This window comes from Hemicordylus capensis, chromosome 2 (genome assembly GCF_027244095.1).
Source record: "Hemicordylus capensis ecotype Gifberg chromosome 2, rHemCap1.1.pri, whole genome shotgun sequence".
Lineage (NCBI taxonomy): Eukaryota > Metazoa > Chordata > Lepidosauria > Squamata > Cordylidae > Hemicordylus > Hemicordylus capensis.
Genome location: NC_069658.1, coordinates 178,500,200 through 178,519,002, shown reverse-complemented (window position 1 = coordinate 178,519,002; position 18,803 = coordinate 178,500,200). Strand labels below are relative to the sequence as shown.

Sequence of the window (18,803 nt, the reverse complement as noted above, 5' to 3'; positions counted from 1 at the left end):
CTAGAACAGTCATGAACAAGAAAACTTGAAGGATTTGTAGTGATGTTCGCATCCTACATATCAACCCTCAGTTCATATATAGTTCAAAAAGAACAGTTCCATATTTGGTTTTTACCTGTTTATATTTCTCATTTTTGCTGAATTATTTTCACCATAAATCAATGATACAAATATACTCATGATCTCAGTTAATTTTACCTGCTCTGTCTAAACTGTAAGAGCATCTCCCGCATGATTTGAAAACTTTCACCTGAAATATGAAGCTAAGACCTGGAAGTGCATTAAGATCGTATGTGTCAATATGTGAGTACAGAATCCCACATTTTCATAAATAAAAAAGTTGAGAGAAGATCACGACAGAGGATGAGAAAGGAGCAAATAAGAGATTTAGTTGCATGAAAAAGAGGGAAAGGAGTGAATGTTATAAGCATAACAAAGATTTAAACAAGATTACAAGCTGAACAAGTATGTTGAAAGAAAGAAGAATCGAAGACAACCCCCAGGTATTACTTGAAAAGGTGGACTTGAAAGAAAAAGAATTAGCTGGATTGAGAATCCGCCCAGAAAGAAAGAGGGAACTCACCAGAAATTTTAGCTAAGAAAGGAGCGAGACAGCAATGATTAGTTCACCTGAAGTTCCTCAGCACAGAAAGGGTATCAGAATCAGAGAACAACCAAATGTATTACAGAACCAAAAGGAGAATTCTTTGCTCAATATGCCAGGCACAGGAAAAATCTCCAGTTGAAGCAAAACTTCAGCAACAGCAATAGGATTGATAAAAACTGATGATTTTTTATATTTTTAAATTAAATTTTTAAAAATAAAAACTGATGATTAAAAAAACAGATTTTTTAATTTAAATTGGATTTTTTAAATTTTTATTTTAATATTTTAAAAAATTCATAAAAGAGAAACCTAGGTCAAAGATATAATCATAAATATTAATCATACCTTCTAATTATATTCTATGAACAAGTTAACAGCAGTATATGGAGATAATAGACCTAATCAATCCTATTCTGCAGGTGGTGTATTTATTTAAAATATTTATACCCTGCTCCTCCAGTACACTACTGCTCAGGGCGGGTCACAACAATAGCTACAATGTAAAATAAAAGTAATAAAATTAACCAAATTAAGTAAACAAGAAAAGTCAGGCTAAACCCACAATCAGAATTAAGTTTCTAATTAAAAAATATTTTTAAAGCTAAACACTGAGAATTCTAAAAACTACAGAACTTAACAGATATAACCAAAGCCACTGCTGTACATTCAACACCAGTGTTCCCTAAGGCATGTGCACATGCATGCACTCACATTTTTTTAATGTCTGCTTAGTCAATTTTAGATCCCGCTCGGGTTGAATCAGGAAGTCCCCACTCTGAATGCACATTTATGTGCACACACTGTCTTGATACTGCAGCCCAGAACAAAACTCATTCCACACAGAGATGAAAAAAATAGAGAGAATACTGTGCAGCACATGCATGTGCACACACACTCAAGCTCTTGTGCCCCCACCCCGTCTGAAAGTGCAAAGTCAGAGAAGGTCAATAAATGGAGGATTTGGGGGAATGGAGTCGATCTGAGCAAGGAGGAAGAGTTTGGATATAAATGAAAGGTAGAGAGGAGGAGAAAAGAAAAGTGAAAAAAGTTAACACAACATATCTATGCAGTCCTGAGGAAACATTTTCCAAGTGTATCAAAGGGAAACACCTATCATGGCAGCAAGCCATAAAGGAGACCCCTATCTGGGAATATTTTGATGAAATTCCTGTACCTGTGGGCAAGAAAGGCATGCATGCGAAATGCAAACAGCGCAACAAAGGCCTGGCTGTCTGAAACAGCATTATGAGAAGTGCGAACTATTATAGTTAACAGTATGAGAAGTTTGTACCTACCTTCTAAAAATGTTGTTTGATCTAAGATTGTAAATAAACAACTAACTTCTAAAAATGAAACCTGCATCTATCTCTAAATGTGTGCGGAAGTTGTTAGACAAGAATATATTTTTACTAGAAAATGATGAAATAGAATCTTCCTGACTAGTGGTTTTAAAAAGTTTTATTTAACTAGTGATGATTTTTAATGTTTAAATTTTAAATTGTTATATTTTAACCTTTTTATTTGTTGTATCGTTGTAAACTGCCCAGAGACTTGCGTTTTGGGCAGTATACAAATATGTTACATAAATAAAATAAATAGTGATTCTGTGAAGCTATTTAAATCAGATCAAACCTAAACAGCACAGGATCAGGACGTGAATAAATGTATTCAAACAACTGTATTAATATTGGGGGGGGGGGGCAGGGGAGAGTTGCAGCAAGCAAGACTAACTGCAACAGTCCTAGAAGAGAAGCACAGAACAAGTTGATGTTTATTCATCTTGTGGGAACCTGTTATCTAAGAACTGAACTAATACAGCAGGATTGATGTGGACTTCATTTGGAAGTCCATTCAGGGAAGAAAATGTGGAGACATTGGGCTGTCTCAGCTATGACACCAAACCATGATTTACCACAAACCATGTCCAGTTCAGATATAACATCAAATTATAATTTGTTGCTATACCTGAAATGAGAAAGTAAACTGGCACGTGTGAGCATAAGGACTGTGGACATTGCATCAAACCATGGTTTGGCATTATGTCTGAACTGACTCACTATAGTCCCAACATTAATGTAGTGATCTGAATACAAGAACTGCATCACATTTTTCTAACAAAAAAACCCTGTAGTAGTGGAAATGAATTGGCTGAACAAACTGCCATGAGCCATTTTTGGAAGTGTGGTATATAAATTGAAATTAAATTAAATCAATCATACATCAAGGGTGCCCAGAGGGCAAAGAGTCAGACAAGATAGTCAACAACCCATCTGGACTTCAAGGGACGAAACTGAGGAAGTCAGGGCAAGGTTGCAAGAATTCTCTCACTTAGCTGGAACAGAACAAGAAATATCACTAAAATGGACAAGTGCGTCGACAAGAAAGAAAAAGTAGGAGAAATATAAGAATGTGGATTCCAGAGAGCAAGAAGGTAGTGGGACTGACTAGAGAGAAAACTCCTTATAACAATACAGAACCAAGAATGGCTTTGGCTGTGTTCCAGTTTGCCTGACTTTTTCTCAGAGTGCCTATGTGCTTTGAAGATAGAATTCCATGATGATGTGAAAGAGCAATTACTGGACCTCATCATTCAGGAAAAAGAATACTATAAATGAAGAATTTGGTTCTGAGAATCTGAATGTCGCCAAGAGCAAATACATCAATCAATCTGCTCTAGTGAGTGCTCATAGGGGCATCCTAAAAAGAACAGATGATGCAACCTTGGAGAAGCCGCTGCCAGTCTGTGAAGACAATACTGAGCAAGATGGACGTATGGTCTGACTCGGTATATGGCAGGTTCCTATGTTGTGATGCCAACTCAGGAACTGGTGAGCAAGTTATTTTTATACATTCACTGGAGGCACTAGATTAGCATCTGTGCAGGTTAAAGGTTCTTCTCAGCTGAAAAAAAGCAAGTGGCGCACAGGCAACCACCTGCAAAGCCCTCAGCCATGTGGTAATTCTATTACTATCCATTAGCTGCAACATCACTCCTTTAAATAAGACATTTCCCTGTGAAAAAGGGCATTCTCTAAATTTGCCAAGGACTTTTCTTTTGCGGATACTGAAGTTCAAACAGATGTTAGTGGGCATGTCGAACGTGGACTCCTGAAATTGAGAAGCAAGCAAACTCCTCACGGAGAGCCAGGGGGAATTTCAGGTTACAGTCTTGAATGTCCTCCTGCCAGCAGAGGTCTACCCAAACAACCAGACCTATGTTCTTGCTACCAGTCTAGGCAATATGAAATTTAGAATTCCCAAGCACTTAGATACACAAAATATTCTGCCAGGCCTGCGGAAGCTAATAATCTTAGTACCGCAATCCTATGTACCATTATATGGAGAGATTCCATGGCATTCAAGAGGATTCACATTGAAATAATAGTGTTTAGGATTGAGATGACAGAATTTGAAATATTCTTCCTTGAAGAGAGTGCATTCATCTGTCCTTTTCTCCTTGCAGAGGGGGAAAAATATAGCTAATTAGGGAAAAGCTACTATATTGTACTTAGAAAAAATGAGAATTCCCTTTTCAGCCAAGATAAATTAATTACAGTTAAAAAAAAAAGTAGTGCACTAGAAAAGACCCTAATACTCAAACTTTAGAGACTTTAAATTTTTGTCATCATGTCCTACATTAAGAACTTTGGTGGCCAAAACTACATTGACAGCACTTTTTTCACAATAGCTAGCTAGCATCCTGTGGAATGAAAGTCATTCCAGGACCCAAACAGCATACACAGAAAGTCTAATTAGAATAATTCATGTACATTCTGGACTTCTAAAATGTCAGTGTTTCCAGTGCTCTCCACAAAAACAAAGCTGAAAGATGTGAAAGCTCAGTAAGCAATATCATGCTCAAGAAATAACTAACAGAAGTGGCATCATCCACCACCCACCTACCAATTTTGAATTGCTCATTTTAACACAACTTTCACACTGTAATAAACTGATTAAACAACCCTGAGATGCCCAAATGAAATAAAGTTTTGAATGGCTCTAACCTCACAGTCAAGAAAGTTGTAGGATGCTGAACAAAAGAAAATCAATGTTTCTGTTCGCAAAGTTCCTCCCTTGAGCAACACTCCTGAGAGATTAAAAAACCTGTTTCATTGTTCCAAAAGAGAATTCTAAAAGAAACTCACTATCCCTCAGCGGCCTGCAAATTAATTTATAAGAATAAGCCAATCACTGTGAATGCTCAGCACTCAAGTACCCCAGACCACTATAACCCAGTGAAGAAAGCCCATAGATAAACCCTGATCTCTTTCCAAAACTATCTTTCCATCTACGGCTAAGGTGGCAAGGTAGCTAGTATGGAGTATTGAACAAGGAAGGCCTGAGTTCAAGCCCCTGTTCAGCCATGGAGTTCTTTAGATGGCCTCAGGTCAATCATTCTCTCTCAGGCTAAAATGATCTCATTGGTGGGCTATGAGGACAAAGTGATATTCTATGCATGCCAACCTGAGTGTCTTAATGAATGGTTGAGGAATAAAAGTGTGAACATGTATTATTTTTCAAGTTTCCACTGCACCAGAGCACTCCACCCTCCACATCTATTTTAAGAACTTAATTTCCTAAATAAACAAACCTGCATGGAAGCAATAACCTGTGAGCTGGAAATCTTGGTTGCAAACTCAAATGTACAAAGAGGCAGAGCACTCTGCACACGCTCAATAGAGATGTCATATTATAACTTCCAATACTGAATAAAAGACATTCATAATACATACCCTCTACCACAGCTTCCATACCACCTCTCATTTATCCTTGCTCCCCTTCTTGTGTACACAGCTTTCTGCAATATTACAACTATTTATTATATAGCAATGCCAACAGGATAGGTCCTCTGCCCATCAATCTACACATACAGCAGGTGAGAATAAGGTGACAGAATTCTGAAGTGATACAATGGACTATACTACTTCAGTCTACACATGCAGATATTTTCCAATATGTTCATATGCAAGAAGCATGCGTGTGCATACATGCACAACACTCTCTACAAACTGGGATAGTGCATCAGAATTTCCAATTTCAACAACAATGTACGATTCCCTTGGCACCATGTGGAGACAGGCACTCTGGCACTCCTGGTGTAGCCAGCTCTACACAATACCCATGTGGTACAGAGGAGAGAGAGTGTTCTGACGCATAACTGCACTACAAACCCCCTTAAAACCCCTATAGGGCAAAACCTGCATCATCAGGAGAAAGGCTGTGCTAGATCTTAACTTCCTGGGTTTCTACTCATAAGAGATTTTTTTAAAAATAGTTTTTCAAAAACTGTTACCTCTCCCCAGCCTTATGATGTTGGTCATGTGTTGGGAAGTGTCCTCCAAATGTTTCCATAGGGATACAGTATCAATCAACTCTGCTCCTATCTTTTTTCCTTCAGCCTGTGACTATGCATACCATACATTGAAACGGTACAAACAAGAAATAGAATGGATTGTACCATTTTACAGTAAAAATACAGGCTGGATAGCATAATCTTTCTCAGATATTATTGGGTCATTTTCCCCTTCTGCAAGTAGTTTTAAGAAGTGGTAGAGTATTTTAAAAATGGGATAACCACCGACAACAAATAAAGTGGTAAAACTCATACTACTTTCTTATTCTGATGCACCCACAAAGTCCAAGAACTGTTCAGCACATTCTACAGAATAAAGTGGCAGAGTTCTAACATTCCAGAATATATGTGGTTGATTTGGTTTTCTGTTTAAACACTGCCCTATATTAAACACACAAAAAACCCTCCTGCCTGTAGTAAACCAGTACATTAAGGAAAGACATATGCCAAAACGTTCTCCCCGGTGCACTAGTTTTCTACACACAGGGAGTTCAGCTGCTGCGTTGGTTTATAAGATGGAAGAACATTCAAACATGTGATTCCACCACCTACGTCTGAGGTGGTTCCGTCCAGAATTCTATTACAGCAATATTCCTAGAAGAGGTCTTCTGAGACCTTGACTGAGGCATGATCTCCACGTGCCTGACTTAAAAATAAAAAAATAAAAAATGACATCCCCGCATTTGGCGATTCTTAACCTTTCAACCTGCCGTGTTTACTTTGGACTTGCAGAGAGTTTAAAGGAGCAAAACAGGGGTCTTCTTTAATCTGAAGCGTACAACCCAGGATTCCACCATATTCATCTGCACAGAACCTCAGAGAGCCCCACACGCTCCCCACGTGCTCCGCTTTTTAAAAAGCACCTTCCTGCAAGCAGAAAAGAGGCATCCGAGAGAGAGATCTCTTCCTGCGGCGCTCACTTCCTGCCTGCGGGGAGCGATCTCTCCTCCTCCTCCTCCCCCCGCTTCGCCTGAAATAGCACGCTCCAGCCTTCTCCCCCCTCAGACTCTCCTGCTGCCCCAGTTCTCCCGCACGCGTAGGGCGCCTCTCCGGCCACCCCACCACAAGGCCAGTTGGGGGGGGGGGGAGAGAGAGAAGAGCGCTTTCTTCCCACCTCCTTCATAGTCGGCTCCCCATCCTCTTCCCTCACCTGCCGGGCGCGCTGAACCGCGTCCGCGAAGGCGTCCTTACGGATCCCGCCCGGCCCGGGACCCGCCGCTCCGCCGGCCTGACCAGCGCCGCCAGCGCCTCCTCCGCCACCCTGATTGGGCGGCCCGGCGGCTCCAGCCGCGCCCGGCGGCCCAGCGGAAGGCGGTGGCGGACCGCCTGCGCTATAGTCCGACATAGCGTTGGTGGCGGAAGAAATGGAGGCGGCGGCGGCAACGAGAGCTCAAGGCGGGAACCAGGCCGAGCGCTCTCTCCCCACACACACACGCCCGCACTGCACGCTGGGAACGTGAGGAGGCGGGACTCCTCCTCCATTGTTCCCTCCTCTTTCGCAGGCCAATCCAGCATGGGTTCGAGGTGACCGACAAATCCAAGAAGCCAGTGGGCATGAAGAGAAATAGGCGGCTTCCGTGCTCGGCCTATGAGACGCGTCCTGAGGCGGGAGCTATAGTTGGAGTGTCAGGTGGCTCTCCGAATGGCGGTGAGGGAAGCGTTTCCTGCATGTCTCATCCCTATTGGAGAATGCCGGGAAGGGGCGGGATGAGAAAGGAACCTTGAGCCACTCACAGAGGAAACGTTGCTCCGCTTCGATTCTTCTATTGGAAGAACGGCGCATACGTAATATTGTCATAGGAAATGATTGCGTTAGTCTCAACCAGTTAAATGCCACAGTCGAATTATAACCCTGGGCTTCATCGACTCTCACTCGCCGATTGAAAGCGCTGAAGGGCAGGGCTGACCTGGCATAACCCCAAAGTTCTAAGGAACAAAACGAAAGTCCACCCCAAACCCAAACAGAATCCGAAATGCCTAAGGACGGTGTTGAATGCGAGTCCATGTTGGTAAAGCAACGAGAAAAGGGACGAGGGGCTACCCTTTTCAGGACAGGACAGCACAGCACGAGATATTGTCGGAACTATTTTCTTAAAAGGGGGCCTTTTCCGCGTTATTTCCTCGACATTGGAAGCCCATAGGTTGAAGGGCTAGGAAGGTGGGGATACGAGTTTATTGGCATGTCGCCGAACCAATAAAGCGAGACAGAAGCGGCCTCCTCACCGCTGCCGCCCAGAGTTCTTGTCCTCCAAGTTGAAACCATGAAGCTTGGATGGGCGCGGCGGGCGGAGCAGAGCCAACCAGGTGGAGCCCCGCCCCCCGTTCCCGCGAGCGTGAGCAGAAGACCGGGTTGTCCCACAATGCCCTGCTGCGCGTTGTGTTGCCCTCCCCGGGTAGATGATGGCCTTTGGACTTTCGTCCTCCGCCCTTTCATCTCTGCCCTTTCACCCCAATGGGTGCCCTTGAAGCATCAGTAGAGCTTAATGATGGGTTTTCCTCCCTCTTCCGTGAATAAAGACGTCATCGCATCATCATCATGTTCAAAAGCATAGCGATGCCATCTAATAGATTTAGCATCTGAGGACCGGCGAATACTCTACATTCCACATATTCGAATAAATACTGCTATAGGAATATGATTGGAAATGAAACGCCTTTGCATCTACGGGACCCCCGCAACAAAGAGACAGCCTTTCAAGAATCTAGCTTCTATTTAACAGACCCCCAATGCATTCATTATTCCATGTTGAATAATGTAATCCCACTTTCCTTCAACAAAAACTTAAAAGGGAGGCTCCTGCATAAAGATTGCTAATCAATACGTTTGACTCTTATTTGTTTAGGGCTTAATCAGAATCAGGACTGCTTCTTATTATGTTACCTTAATAAAAGATAACACTCAAATACTCATTTGGTGTAATGTCTGTGACATTTTGCCACTCTGATGGCTGGCAGCCATTGGCTGCATTAAAGCTATTCGCCCCCCCAGATCCTTTGCAGTTTTGCAGGGGGATGAGCCCTTGATTGATGCAGCCTCTTGCAGTGGTTTATGCTGGGCCCAAAGAAACGTCTAGGCCACCTTAAGTGGCCCAGTGGGGAAATACTTGACTAACAAGCAGAAAGCTGCCACTTCGAATCCCCACTGGTACTATATTGGGCAGCAGTGATATAGGAAGATGCTGAAAGGCATCATCTCATACTGTCTTGGAGGAGGAAATGGTAAACCCCTCTTGTATTCTAGCAAGAAAATCACAGAGCTTTGTGAGCACCAGGAGTCGAAATCAACTTGACGGCACACTTTACCTTTAAAGAAAGGTCTAGTTCTCACTGAGATGGGCAAACCTGTGCCTGGACTTCAGATTGGATGGTGGAAGGTATTGCATGACTGAGTGCTCCTCTATACAAACAGAGTAACAGGATTTGAACGGGGTAGGGGTGGGTGAAGGATTTGAATGGGTTTGGGAAGGTTTCAGAAGCCTTAAAGCCATTGGTTTAAAACTGTCATCTTTAAAGCCACAACGTCTGATTTTGAATTATCTCAGGAATGCTATCGTCTAGCTAGACATCGCATCTTATGAATGTGCATACATTTTTTGTGTGTTCTGTGTATTTACCTATGCTCTCTCTGAATTTCTTTGTACAACCATCTGCTTTCTCTCCGTGCTCACTGAAATTTTAAGTGTTGTATTTCCTCAGTTTTGTATCATTGCTTAAACCTCAAAATTCCTAAGTCTTGAAGAGCTTGTTAGGGTTAAATTTTTTGATTGTGCAGTCAAACCTTGCATTAGATTCCCCTTCCCAGTTAGATGCTGATGGAAATTATATATTTTTGTAAGTCGCATTATTTGTTCAGATCACACAATACATTCTGTGGTCACATAATTTGGGATAGATTGGTGGAATGCAGCTTTTGTTAAATTTATTATTATGCAATATGTGGCATTAACAACGCAAGTTGATAATTCTTGAATATTGTTATGTTCAGAAAAGTCTCTTTCCTGTATTTAGGTGGCAACACCTCTCACAATCTGAAAGAGGGGCAAAGAAACTGTTTGTAGTCAGATTTTGCAGTTTGAATTTTGGAGGTAGAGAGCTGACAAAAGCTTAAACATTTATGAGTTCCTCTCTTTAGGGACCTGGTGCAGAATCAGTAGGTCTGCTGCACAAATGCCACTTTGCCTCCACTTTCTCTGCTTTTATACTTGCAATTATAAAGCAGATCTTACAACGACATAGGCCTAGTTTACATAACTGAACATACCAGCAAAGCCTATCCACACTCTCCTCCCATTATCCCCTCATCTCTTGTTGCAGAGATGTTTCAGTCCTGGCTTGTTGGATGTCTACATGGTTTGTGTGAAGCCAGGAACTGTGGTTTAATTCTGACTTAAAACTCATAGAAGTTAATTTCACATCTTGACTTGTAAACTAGAGTAAAACCACAGTTCTGGGTTTCGCACCAGCCACAGGGCCATACAAGCACCGATCACACCATGAGACCTCAGTGTGCAACCAGCCAGGAGATGGTGAACCTTGTACAGCTTTCCTGCTCTTAAATGCCTTGAGTTAGGAAGCAAGTCCAACGAATAGATGCAGCTCCTGATCTAAAAGAAAAATAGATATGGCATATCAACTACTGTCCCTAAACTTTACATCCCTAAATACAATATCCCTAAAGTCTACACACATGAATATTATGGGGCCTTACAGATGGACATTGAAAATGGCTACTCTGTGCAATGCTGGCTGCTAAGAGACCAATTCTTTAGCACTGAAAATATTAAGCATACATTGGTGGATGGAGAACCTGACAGCACTGTTCAAATCCACGAGGACAGTATATTGAAGAGAACTGTGCACGGGGATTTACCCAGATATCTGGATGGATGGCATACATCAGGGTTTCTCAACGTGTGGGTCCCCAGATGTTATTGGACTTCAACTCCCATAATCCCCAGCCCCAGTGGCCTTTGGTTGGGAATTATGGGAGTTGAAGTCCAATTACATCTGGGGACCCACACGCTGAGAAACCCTGCCATACATGAACATTTATGCCTGATACAGATTTTCTAAACATGTATATATGCAAATAGAGTATAGCATTTGTATGTAGACTGATTCTCCCCTTTTTTGCCTATTAAAACCACCAATGAAAAAAATATACGGTGCATCCCTGGATCAAGTTGTTTGTATTTTACAGTAGAACTCATTTCCAAGACAAGAGACGTAGGGAAAGGTTAGAAAATTTATTAGCTTGTGGTTTTTTTCCCTTTGAAATACCAACACAAAGAACAGCAGCAAATGTGCAGAAATAGCCTCGCTGGAGTAAAACTCAAGCAAGGTGTTAAAAGAAAGAGGAGCTCAGGATGAGTGCAAAAGCCGTGGGGCTGGGATTTCCACAATCCTTAAAAACAAGTCACTCCCTAAGAATCTAGATGGTTCAACACACTTGTTCTCATCAGTGGAAGTGACAGAGCCATCTGACCTCTTGGTGGGCAATTTTTGGTCAGAGGTCATCTGACCTTCACAGTCTAAAGGTCTTCCCACTGCTCAAAGATCCACCCACCCATCCACCAGGAACCTTGGTTGGATATCATGCTCTCTAGGCATTTTGCAGAATTACAGAAAGGAATATATCTGAAGGCCATCTAGTCCAGCCCCCTACCTCCACAGAATTCTCCACACATTATCCCATGTCCGACTCCACACCATGCTTTAGTTCATGTACCAATTATCCTTCTCATTAGGTTGCAAAGCAGAAATTCTATCTTCATCTTTAAAGTGCAGTGCTGAATTGGGAGACAAGACAGCTGCAAGGCACCTCCCCACTGTTCCACCCCCCACCCCCCACTGCCATCCTTCTGTCTCCATTTTCTATGCAAGCACACCTGGGAGTCCTTCCCACTATAGCAAGTGGAAAATGGGTATGTATGAAGTCCTGCTGCCTTTTCTATGGCAAATGCTCCAGGTTTGGCAATCCTGTCTTTCATCCACATTGTAGCATGTTGTAGGGCAGGGCTGCTCAACTTGGGCCCTCCTGAAGATGTTGGCCTGCAGTTCTCATAATCCCTGGTACTGGCCATAGTGGGGATTATGGGAGCTGTAGTTCAAAAACAGCCGACGAGCCTAAGTTGAGCAGGCCTGTTGTAAGGAGACAGCAGGAGTGGCCAAGTTGCCCAAGGCCAGAGTTGCTAGCCAGGTTCAAGGAACAGCTTATTTTCATAACATACATTTGGGAACCAGCTCTTGCCTGTTTTTCCTTTTTCTGCACCTCTGCCCACCTTTACTATTAAAATCAAAGAATTATTAGTTTGAATCATACAAGTTTCCATTGAAAACAATCTTAACATTTTCTGCAAAAATCAGCTAACAAACGAGAGGCTGTGGCCCTGTTAACAGCAGCTTTAGATCTTTCTCAGTTTTTAAATGACTTCCATCTCATGGATTCCCCACCATCCTTTCTCCTTTGGATTTTGGTACTACCCACTCCCTGTTACTTGGGTGTTTGATAGCCAGGGTACTTGGTGGATGTGTGCACAAAACTGGAAAACCCGTTTTGGCTAGAATCGAATTCTAGCTAAGCTGGGTCTAGTTCTGTGCGCACTCAAACTGGGCCCAGTTTGAACTGGGTCCAGCTCAAGCAGGCTTGGAAATTACTGGTAAAGGGGGGATCCAGTAAGGATTCCCCTTCACCAGTAAAGGTGAGCGCAGGGAGCTTCACAAAAATGAGTTGGGGTGGGAGCGGGGTGCCTTTTTACCTTTCAAAGTGCTTGTAGTGGCTACAGCTGCATTGGTCATGGGGGTGGGCTGTGGTCGCAACAGCTCCCCACCACCACCAGAGCAGGCAGGGCCAGTTTGGGCCTCTGTGCATGCATTGATTGCTTGATTGAGGCAGTGCCATTAAGTCAGTGTCGACTCTTAGAGACCACATAGATAGATTCTCTCCAGGATGATCTGTCTTCAACTTGGCCGTTTAGGTCTCTTAGTGGTGCCTTCATTGATGTTGTAATCGAATCTATACACTTTGCTGCTGGTCATCTTCTTCTCTTTCCTTCAAATTTTCCCAGCATTATTGACTTCTCAAGGGAGCTGGCTTTTTGCATAATATGTCCAAAGGATGAGAGTTTGAGCCTAGTCATTTGTGCCTTGAGTGAAAATTCTGGATTGCTTTGTTCTATGATCCATTTGTTTGTTTTCCTGGCTGTCCGTGGTATCCTCAAAAGTCTTCTCCAGCACCAAAGTTCAAAAGGGTCAATACTTTTTCTATCTTGTTTCTTCAAAGCCCAGTTTTTGCATCCATATAGTGTCACCGAAAAACTATTATCTGAATGATTCTAATCTTTGCAGACACGTCACCTAAATATCCTTTCCAAGGCCTTCATTGCAACCCTACCAAGTGCTAGTCTGCGGCGTATTTCTTGACTGCTGGATCCTTTACTGTTGATGGTCGATCCTAAGAGGTAGCAACTATACACCAGTTCAATGTCTTCACTATCAATTGCGTGGTCATGCAAGTAGCATATGCGCAAAGTGGAGGCCATTTTAGTGGCCTGCACGCTTGCGCAGAGACCCAAACCGGGCCCAAACTGGTCCTGTCTGCTCTGGCAGAATGGAGCTGCCACCACTGCTGCGGCCAACCCAGCCGAAGCCACTACAAGCACTTTTAAAGGTAATAATAATAATAATAATAATAATAATAATAATAATAATAATAATAAAAGGACAGTACCTCCAGTGACTGTTGCTGGTATCTATCTTGTGTTTCTTTTTAGATTGTGAGCCCTTTGGGGACAGGGATCCATCTTATTTTTTTATTTCTCTGTGTAAACTGCCCGAGCCCTTTTTGTAAGGGTGGTATAAAAATCAAATTAATAAATAACAATAATAATAATAAATAATAAATAATGATGAACTCTTCTCCCACCCCAACTCATTTTAGTGAAGCCCCTTGGTCCCCCCTTTACTGGTAAAGAGGAATCCTTACCAGTAATTTTTTAACCAGCTTGAACCGAACTGGACCTGGTTTGGCTTGAATTTGGGCTGAACCCGGCTCGACCCGAACCCTTTGAGTCGAGCTGGATTGCACACTCCTAGTACTTGGTGGAACAACTGTAGGCAGGCATATAGTCATACATTCTCATCTCTTTCCCTCCCTCCTCCATGCCTTCTAGACAGGGTGACATACTGAGTTCTTTCTTTAAAAGATCTGATGAAAGACCATATTCATCAGGAACTGCTTTTTGTCTCTCTACAAGGGAAAAGGCTACACTTGTAACATCACTACCTTCCTCAAACCTCTGACAGAAACTGAAGCTCTGTATCACTTGGCAAAGAATTGCTCTGCTCACTATGCAAGTCCAGATGGAAGACTTCCTTAATGCTTTTTCAATCTAATTACTGCTAGGCGAGACAGTCACGGGGATCACACAATCAGGCCTGCTGGCACATTCTAACATAGGAAGCTGCCTTATACTGAGTCAGACCATTGGTCCATCTAGTTCTGTATTGTCTATACAGACTGACAGTGGCTTTTCCAAGCTTGCAGGCAGGAGTTTCTCTCGGCCCTGTCTTGGAGATGCCAGGGAGGGAACTTGGAACCTTCTGCATGCAAACAAGCAGGTGCTCTTCCCAGAGCGGCCCCATCCCCTAAGGGGAATATCTTACAGTGCTCACATGTAGCCTCCCATTCTAAAGCAAACCAGGGCAGATCCTGCTTTGCAAAAGGGACAATTCATGCTTGCTACAAAACTTTGCCCTACAAGTTTTCACCTGGATTCAACCTGGAGGCACGCTTCGATCTTGTGCTAAAAAAGTGATAGCTATCACCCTACTTGGCATCTCTTTCTAGACTCCCTTCCCCCAACACATTTCTGATTTAGTCATATCAAGGAAAGTTATTGTCTAGATCAGGATTGCATAACTGCAAGTCCCTGCACAACTTCAGCCCTCCAGCTGTTGTTGGGACTACAATTCCTATCATCCCTAGCCACAGTGACCAAGTGTCAAGGGTGATGGGAGTTGCAGTCCAACATCTGCAGGAGAGCCAAAGTTGTACATCCCTGGTCTAGGCAGGCCTTTACGGTGACATTCTCAGATGGCAATGATTCCCTGTGTTCCACAAGAGGCTGATACTCGTGTGCCTTAAAAAATTAAACCATCATATTGGATGCATCCTCTGTACTCTAGAAGTGAAGAAGCTTGGGGTACACTGATTCTTCCCCAGCTCCTCCTCTTTCAGTATATGGCCAGAGATACAAATCTGCCTGCATACCTCAACACAACCCATGCTACCACTGAATCCTTACAGGTTCAGGGGAATTCCAGAGGCATCACCATAGCCCAGAAAGCACAAGACCACCCTTGAGCCTGGACGGACAGGGCAGATGGGAAGACTGGAAGCAATAGCAACTTGCAGTGGGAAGGGGAAGGCTGTAAGGCCAGCTCCAGATTTAAGGGGGCCCTTGGAAAACTGTGCTTTGTGGGCCTCTGCCTATCTGGGTGGGCCCCAAGCAAGTAATTCCATCACCACCATCACCTGGGTCCTTCATAGCAGCCCAAGAATGCAAATTTCTGATGCCAGCCTGACTGCCCATTATTCTGAAAGCTAATATTGAAAACGATAGCTATCACTTTTTTAGCACAAGATCTAAGTGTGCCTCCAGGTTGAATCCAGGTGAAAAAGCCAACTTTGCCTCAGGTATCAAAATCTGGGAAATGAATCTCAGCTTCTGCAGAAGTGTTCACTCTTTTTTTTTCATCTGTGGGCGGAATGAGTTTTGTTCTGGGCGGCAGTATCAAGGCAGTGTGTGCACATGTGAATTCAGAGTGGGGCCTTCCTGATTCAACCTGAGCAGGATCTAAAATGGACTGAGCAGACATACAAAAACGTGTTCGCATGCCTGAGAGGGAACACTGTTCTACAGATGTTCTGTGCATTAGTGCCCTCTAGTGATTACACTCAGGACCATATGCATTCTGCAGTTCCATTGAAGTGCAGAATGTGTATACTGGGTACTACATTTGGCTTCATGAGAATTTCAGCTTTCCTTTAAAAACAAATTTCTAGCCCTTATGATTTTAAAGCATGTGGGCAATGAATGCTTGAGGGGAAATCTCAGAAGCCAATAGAGTTATTGACCTACATCCAGAATAATTTACAGAACAGTACTACTCGGGAAGCAGTCTAAAGGACTACTAAATATCAATAGGACTTCCTCTAGTAAATTTAGTCAGGATGTCAGCCACTAAGACTGGGGGGGTGGAAGGTTTGATTTCCTTCCATACATCTCCTCATGTGCAGGAGAAGCCGAATCAATTATATAGATAGCAAATATTACCACATAAAATATGCAGACTTGCTTAATTGCATCATTTACACAGGCTGATCTTCTTAGTGCAGAATTTTGAATATTTTTTTTTAGCACAGTTCTGGTTACATTTTGTGGAACCATGGATATGCAGGAGCTATGCCTTCTGTGCAACGAGAGCCATACCTCCTTTAAGTAGAGACTGACAACTTTCATCTTCCCCAAAACTGTCCATATCAGTAGATGGTGTTTTAGGTAACTTTTTGCCGTCAGGTTTTTTACTGGAGGGAGGAGTGGGGAGAGAGAAGTCACAAGCTGCCTAGCTACTATCCTGCCACTTATCACTTTTAAAGCATGATCACTTGGAAGAATAAAGGGGTGGGGGGGGGGGAGAGAAGGAAAGGAAAAAGTATTACCACTTGCTAATAAATAAAGAGGGCAGCAAGACAAACAAGGCGAAGACGACCAGGGTGCATGGCTTCAAGGGCTTGGAGGATGGCATTTCTCAAACAGCAAAACTGGCCCAGCCAGCGCAGGGTCTCACAGCGAATAGAAATGTGTGCTTGCAGAGAAATCCAGAGACCTCAAATCTTGATCAGGGTAAGACCATGCTTTGCCAGGCAAAGTGCACTGAGGTGCTTAGGACAACAACAAGCTAGTAGCCCTTGTAAGGTCTTGCTGCATTCTCCACCATCCACCTCAGAGGAGAAGGGAAGGAAGTGGGAAAAGACAGGCTTCGGCATCTGCAGGAGTCTAGGCAGGGTACAGACCGGTCTTATAAGTTAAAAACAGTCAATGTGCAAAATATACAGACACTTCCCACAGTAAGGGAGAGGTAACACAGTGCTGGGTTGAAATGCAATCACCTGGGGCTCCAGTGGCCCTGTAAGATGTGAAAGGAGGAGGAATAGAAGATAGATTAAATGTGATTCACATTTACAATTGAAAATATCAGGGGAAAGTAAAAATCTGTCTGCCTGCATCCTCAGATGCCCATGCCACTGGAGTCTAGGCAACAGTTTTTGGAGGACTCCTGTTGGTAACCAGTGACATTTCTGTGATTTGAACTGTCTCCATTGTGACAGATTGTCCCAGAATGGGTTGTCTCCAGTGTTGGTGATGGCCGATTCATTGAGGAGCGACTCTGATTTTTCTGCTATGCTAATTGGATAGCACTCCATTGAGATCTGGCAGCACCCGAATGGTAATAAATGTTGATGGAGTTTGTTTTTCACTTGATCATGATGCAGCTTGTAGGAATATACAAAACAGGAAAACATGCCGCAGACATCACATCTGGTAGCTGGGGAAGAAGACGGCAACACACATGCAGAGAGCAGCAGGCTGCCAGTGGGGAGCCTTGACTCAGAAGCGAGCCTGTTTGATGAGACCATTTTCAAAGACTCCAAACTGTGGGAGACCTAAGAAAATCTACATCAAAAGGGCCATGGTGCTTCCCATCCCCAAGCCTCTGTGGGAAGAATATGATGGCTAGTAAGTGGGACAGCCCTCCTTGGTGCTTCTTGCCTGCAGAGGACTCCACTCTTGTGAAGATGACCAAGACATGAGCCCATCTGTGCCAACACTCCTCCAGCCTCCATCTCACAGCCCCCAGGGCCCCAGGGAAGAGGAGGCATGGCCCCATCTGTTATTGCGTTCAGAATGCACTGTTGACCAGAGTGGTCCTTCTTGAGAGGTAGGTACCACACACTTGGGTGAGGCAGGCACCAGCTTCATCTGGAGGTCACTCCAAGAGCCTGCTTCATGTTCTCATAGACAACGTAGCTGATGCTGACGGCAGGAATCACCTTCATGAAGTTGGGGGCAATGCCACGGTAGAGGCCCAGAACTCCTTCCCGGGACAGGATGTGCCTGAAGAGCCCCAGCATGGTGAGCTGTGGAGCACCCTCAATAGTTGCTGCAGAGAGAGATTGAGAGAGAGTAGACCAGAGATCAAGGACAGGGCAGGGCAGTTATAAGAGAGTGGTTTCAGAGGTGCACCTGGGTAACTTTGGAGCCTGGACCTAAAGGCCTTTTGCACCCACCCCTCCACACAGTTTTTTTAAAAACACATCAATAGAAACGTGTTAAAACATGTCAATGGAAATGACAAAACCCTTGTTTAAAAAAGGAGGGGAGAAATCTGCCCTGCCAAACAGCAAGAACGTGATTTATAAAGTTATCTTTTGCTCCACAGCCTTCCATTCTGGGTGAGGAAAGTGCATATAAAACTGCTTTCATCGCCTCCTTTTAAAAAGAAGACGTGTGTGTTCATACAAGGCTAGAATAAAACCGCACTGAGAGGTGTTTTTTTTTTTTTAAAGTTCATTCTATATGGCTCCATCCCCATCCCCATGCCATCCCCATCACCATCCCTCTTTGAAAATTGGAAACAAAGAAAGTCCCTTTTGTAGCCTGCTTAAAGAATGTTATTGACAGTCAAAAAAGAAGAACTGTGAAGGACATTCTTGATTACTTGAGTGGAAAAGTTGTTTTCTACAGCAGAAAGACAAGCAAAATAAAAGGAAGGCGTTTA

General features: G+C 43.4%; 2 protein-coding genes across 9 annotated transcripts in view; both read right to left on the bottom strand.

Annotated features, from left to right (window-relative positions):
• The window catches only part of KHSRP (KH-type splicing regulatory protein), a 43,804-nt gene extending 36,387 nt beyond the window's left edge, over nt 1-7,417 (bottom strand). For 3 of the 7 annotated variants that reach the window (XM_053298592.1, XM_053298594.1, XM_053298595.1), the window contains exon 1: nt 7,075-7,416. In XM_053298592.1, coding sequence (XP_053154567.1) covers nt 7,075-7,305 — 231 coding nt within the window. In that variant the 5' untranslated portion in view covers nt 7,306-7,416. Of the gene's footprint in view, nt 1-7,074 lie in introns of all 7 variants that reach the window. The other 4 variants (XM_053298593.1, XM_053298596.1, XM_053298597.1 and 1 more) reach the window with 2 other exon arrangements.
• Nucleotides 7,418-11,192: 3,775 nt separating this feature from the next.
• LOC128345922 (calcium-binding mitochondrial carrier protein SCaMC-3) overlaps nt 11,193-18,803 on the bottom strand; it is a 63,859-nt gene continuing 56,248 nt past the window's right edge. For both annotated transcript variants that reach the window (XM_053298603.1, XM_053298604.1), the window contains exon 10: nt 11,193-18,185. In XM_053298603.1, coding sequence (XP_053154578.1) covers nt 18,001-18,185 — 185 coding nt within the window. In that variant the 3' untranslated portion in view covers nt 11,193-18,000. The remainder of the gene's footprint in view (nt 18,186-18,803) is intronic.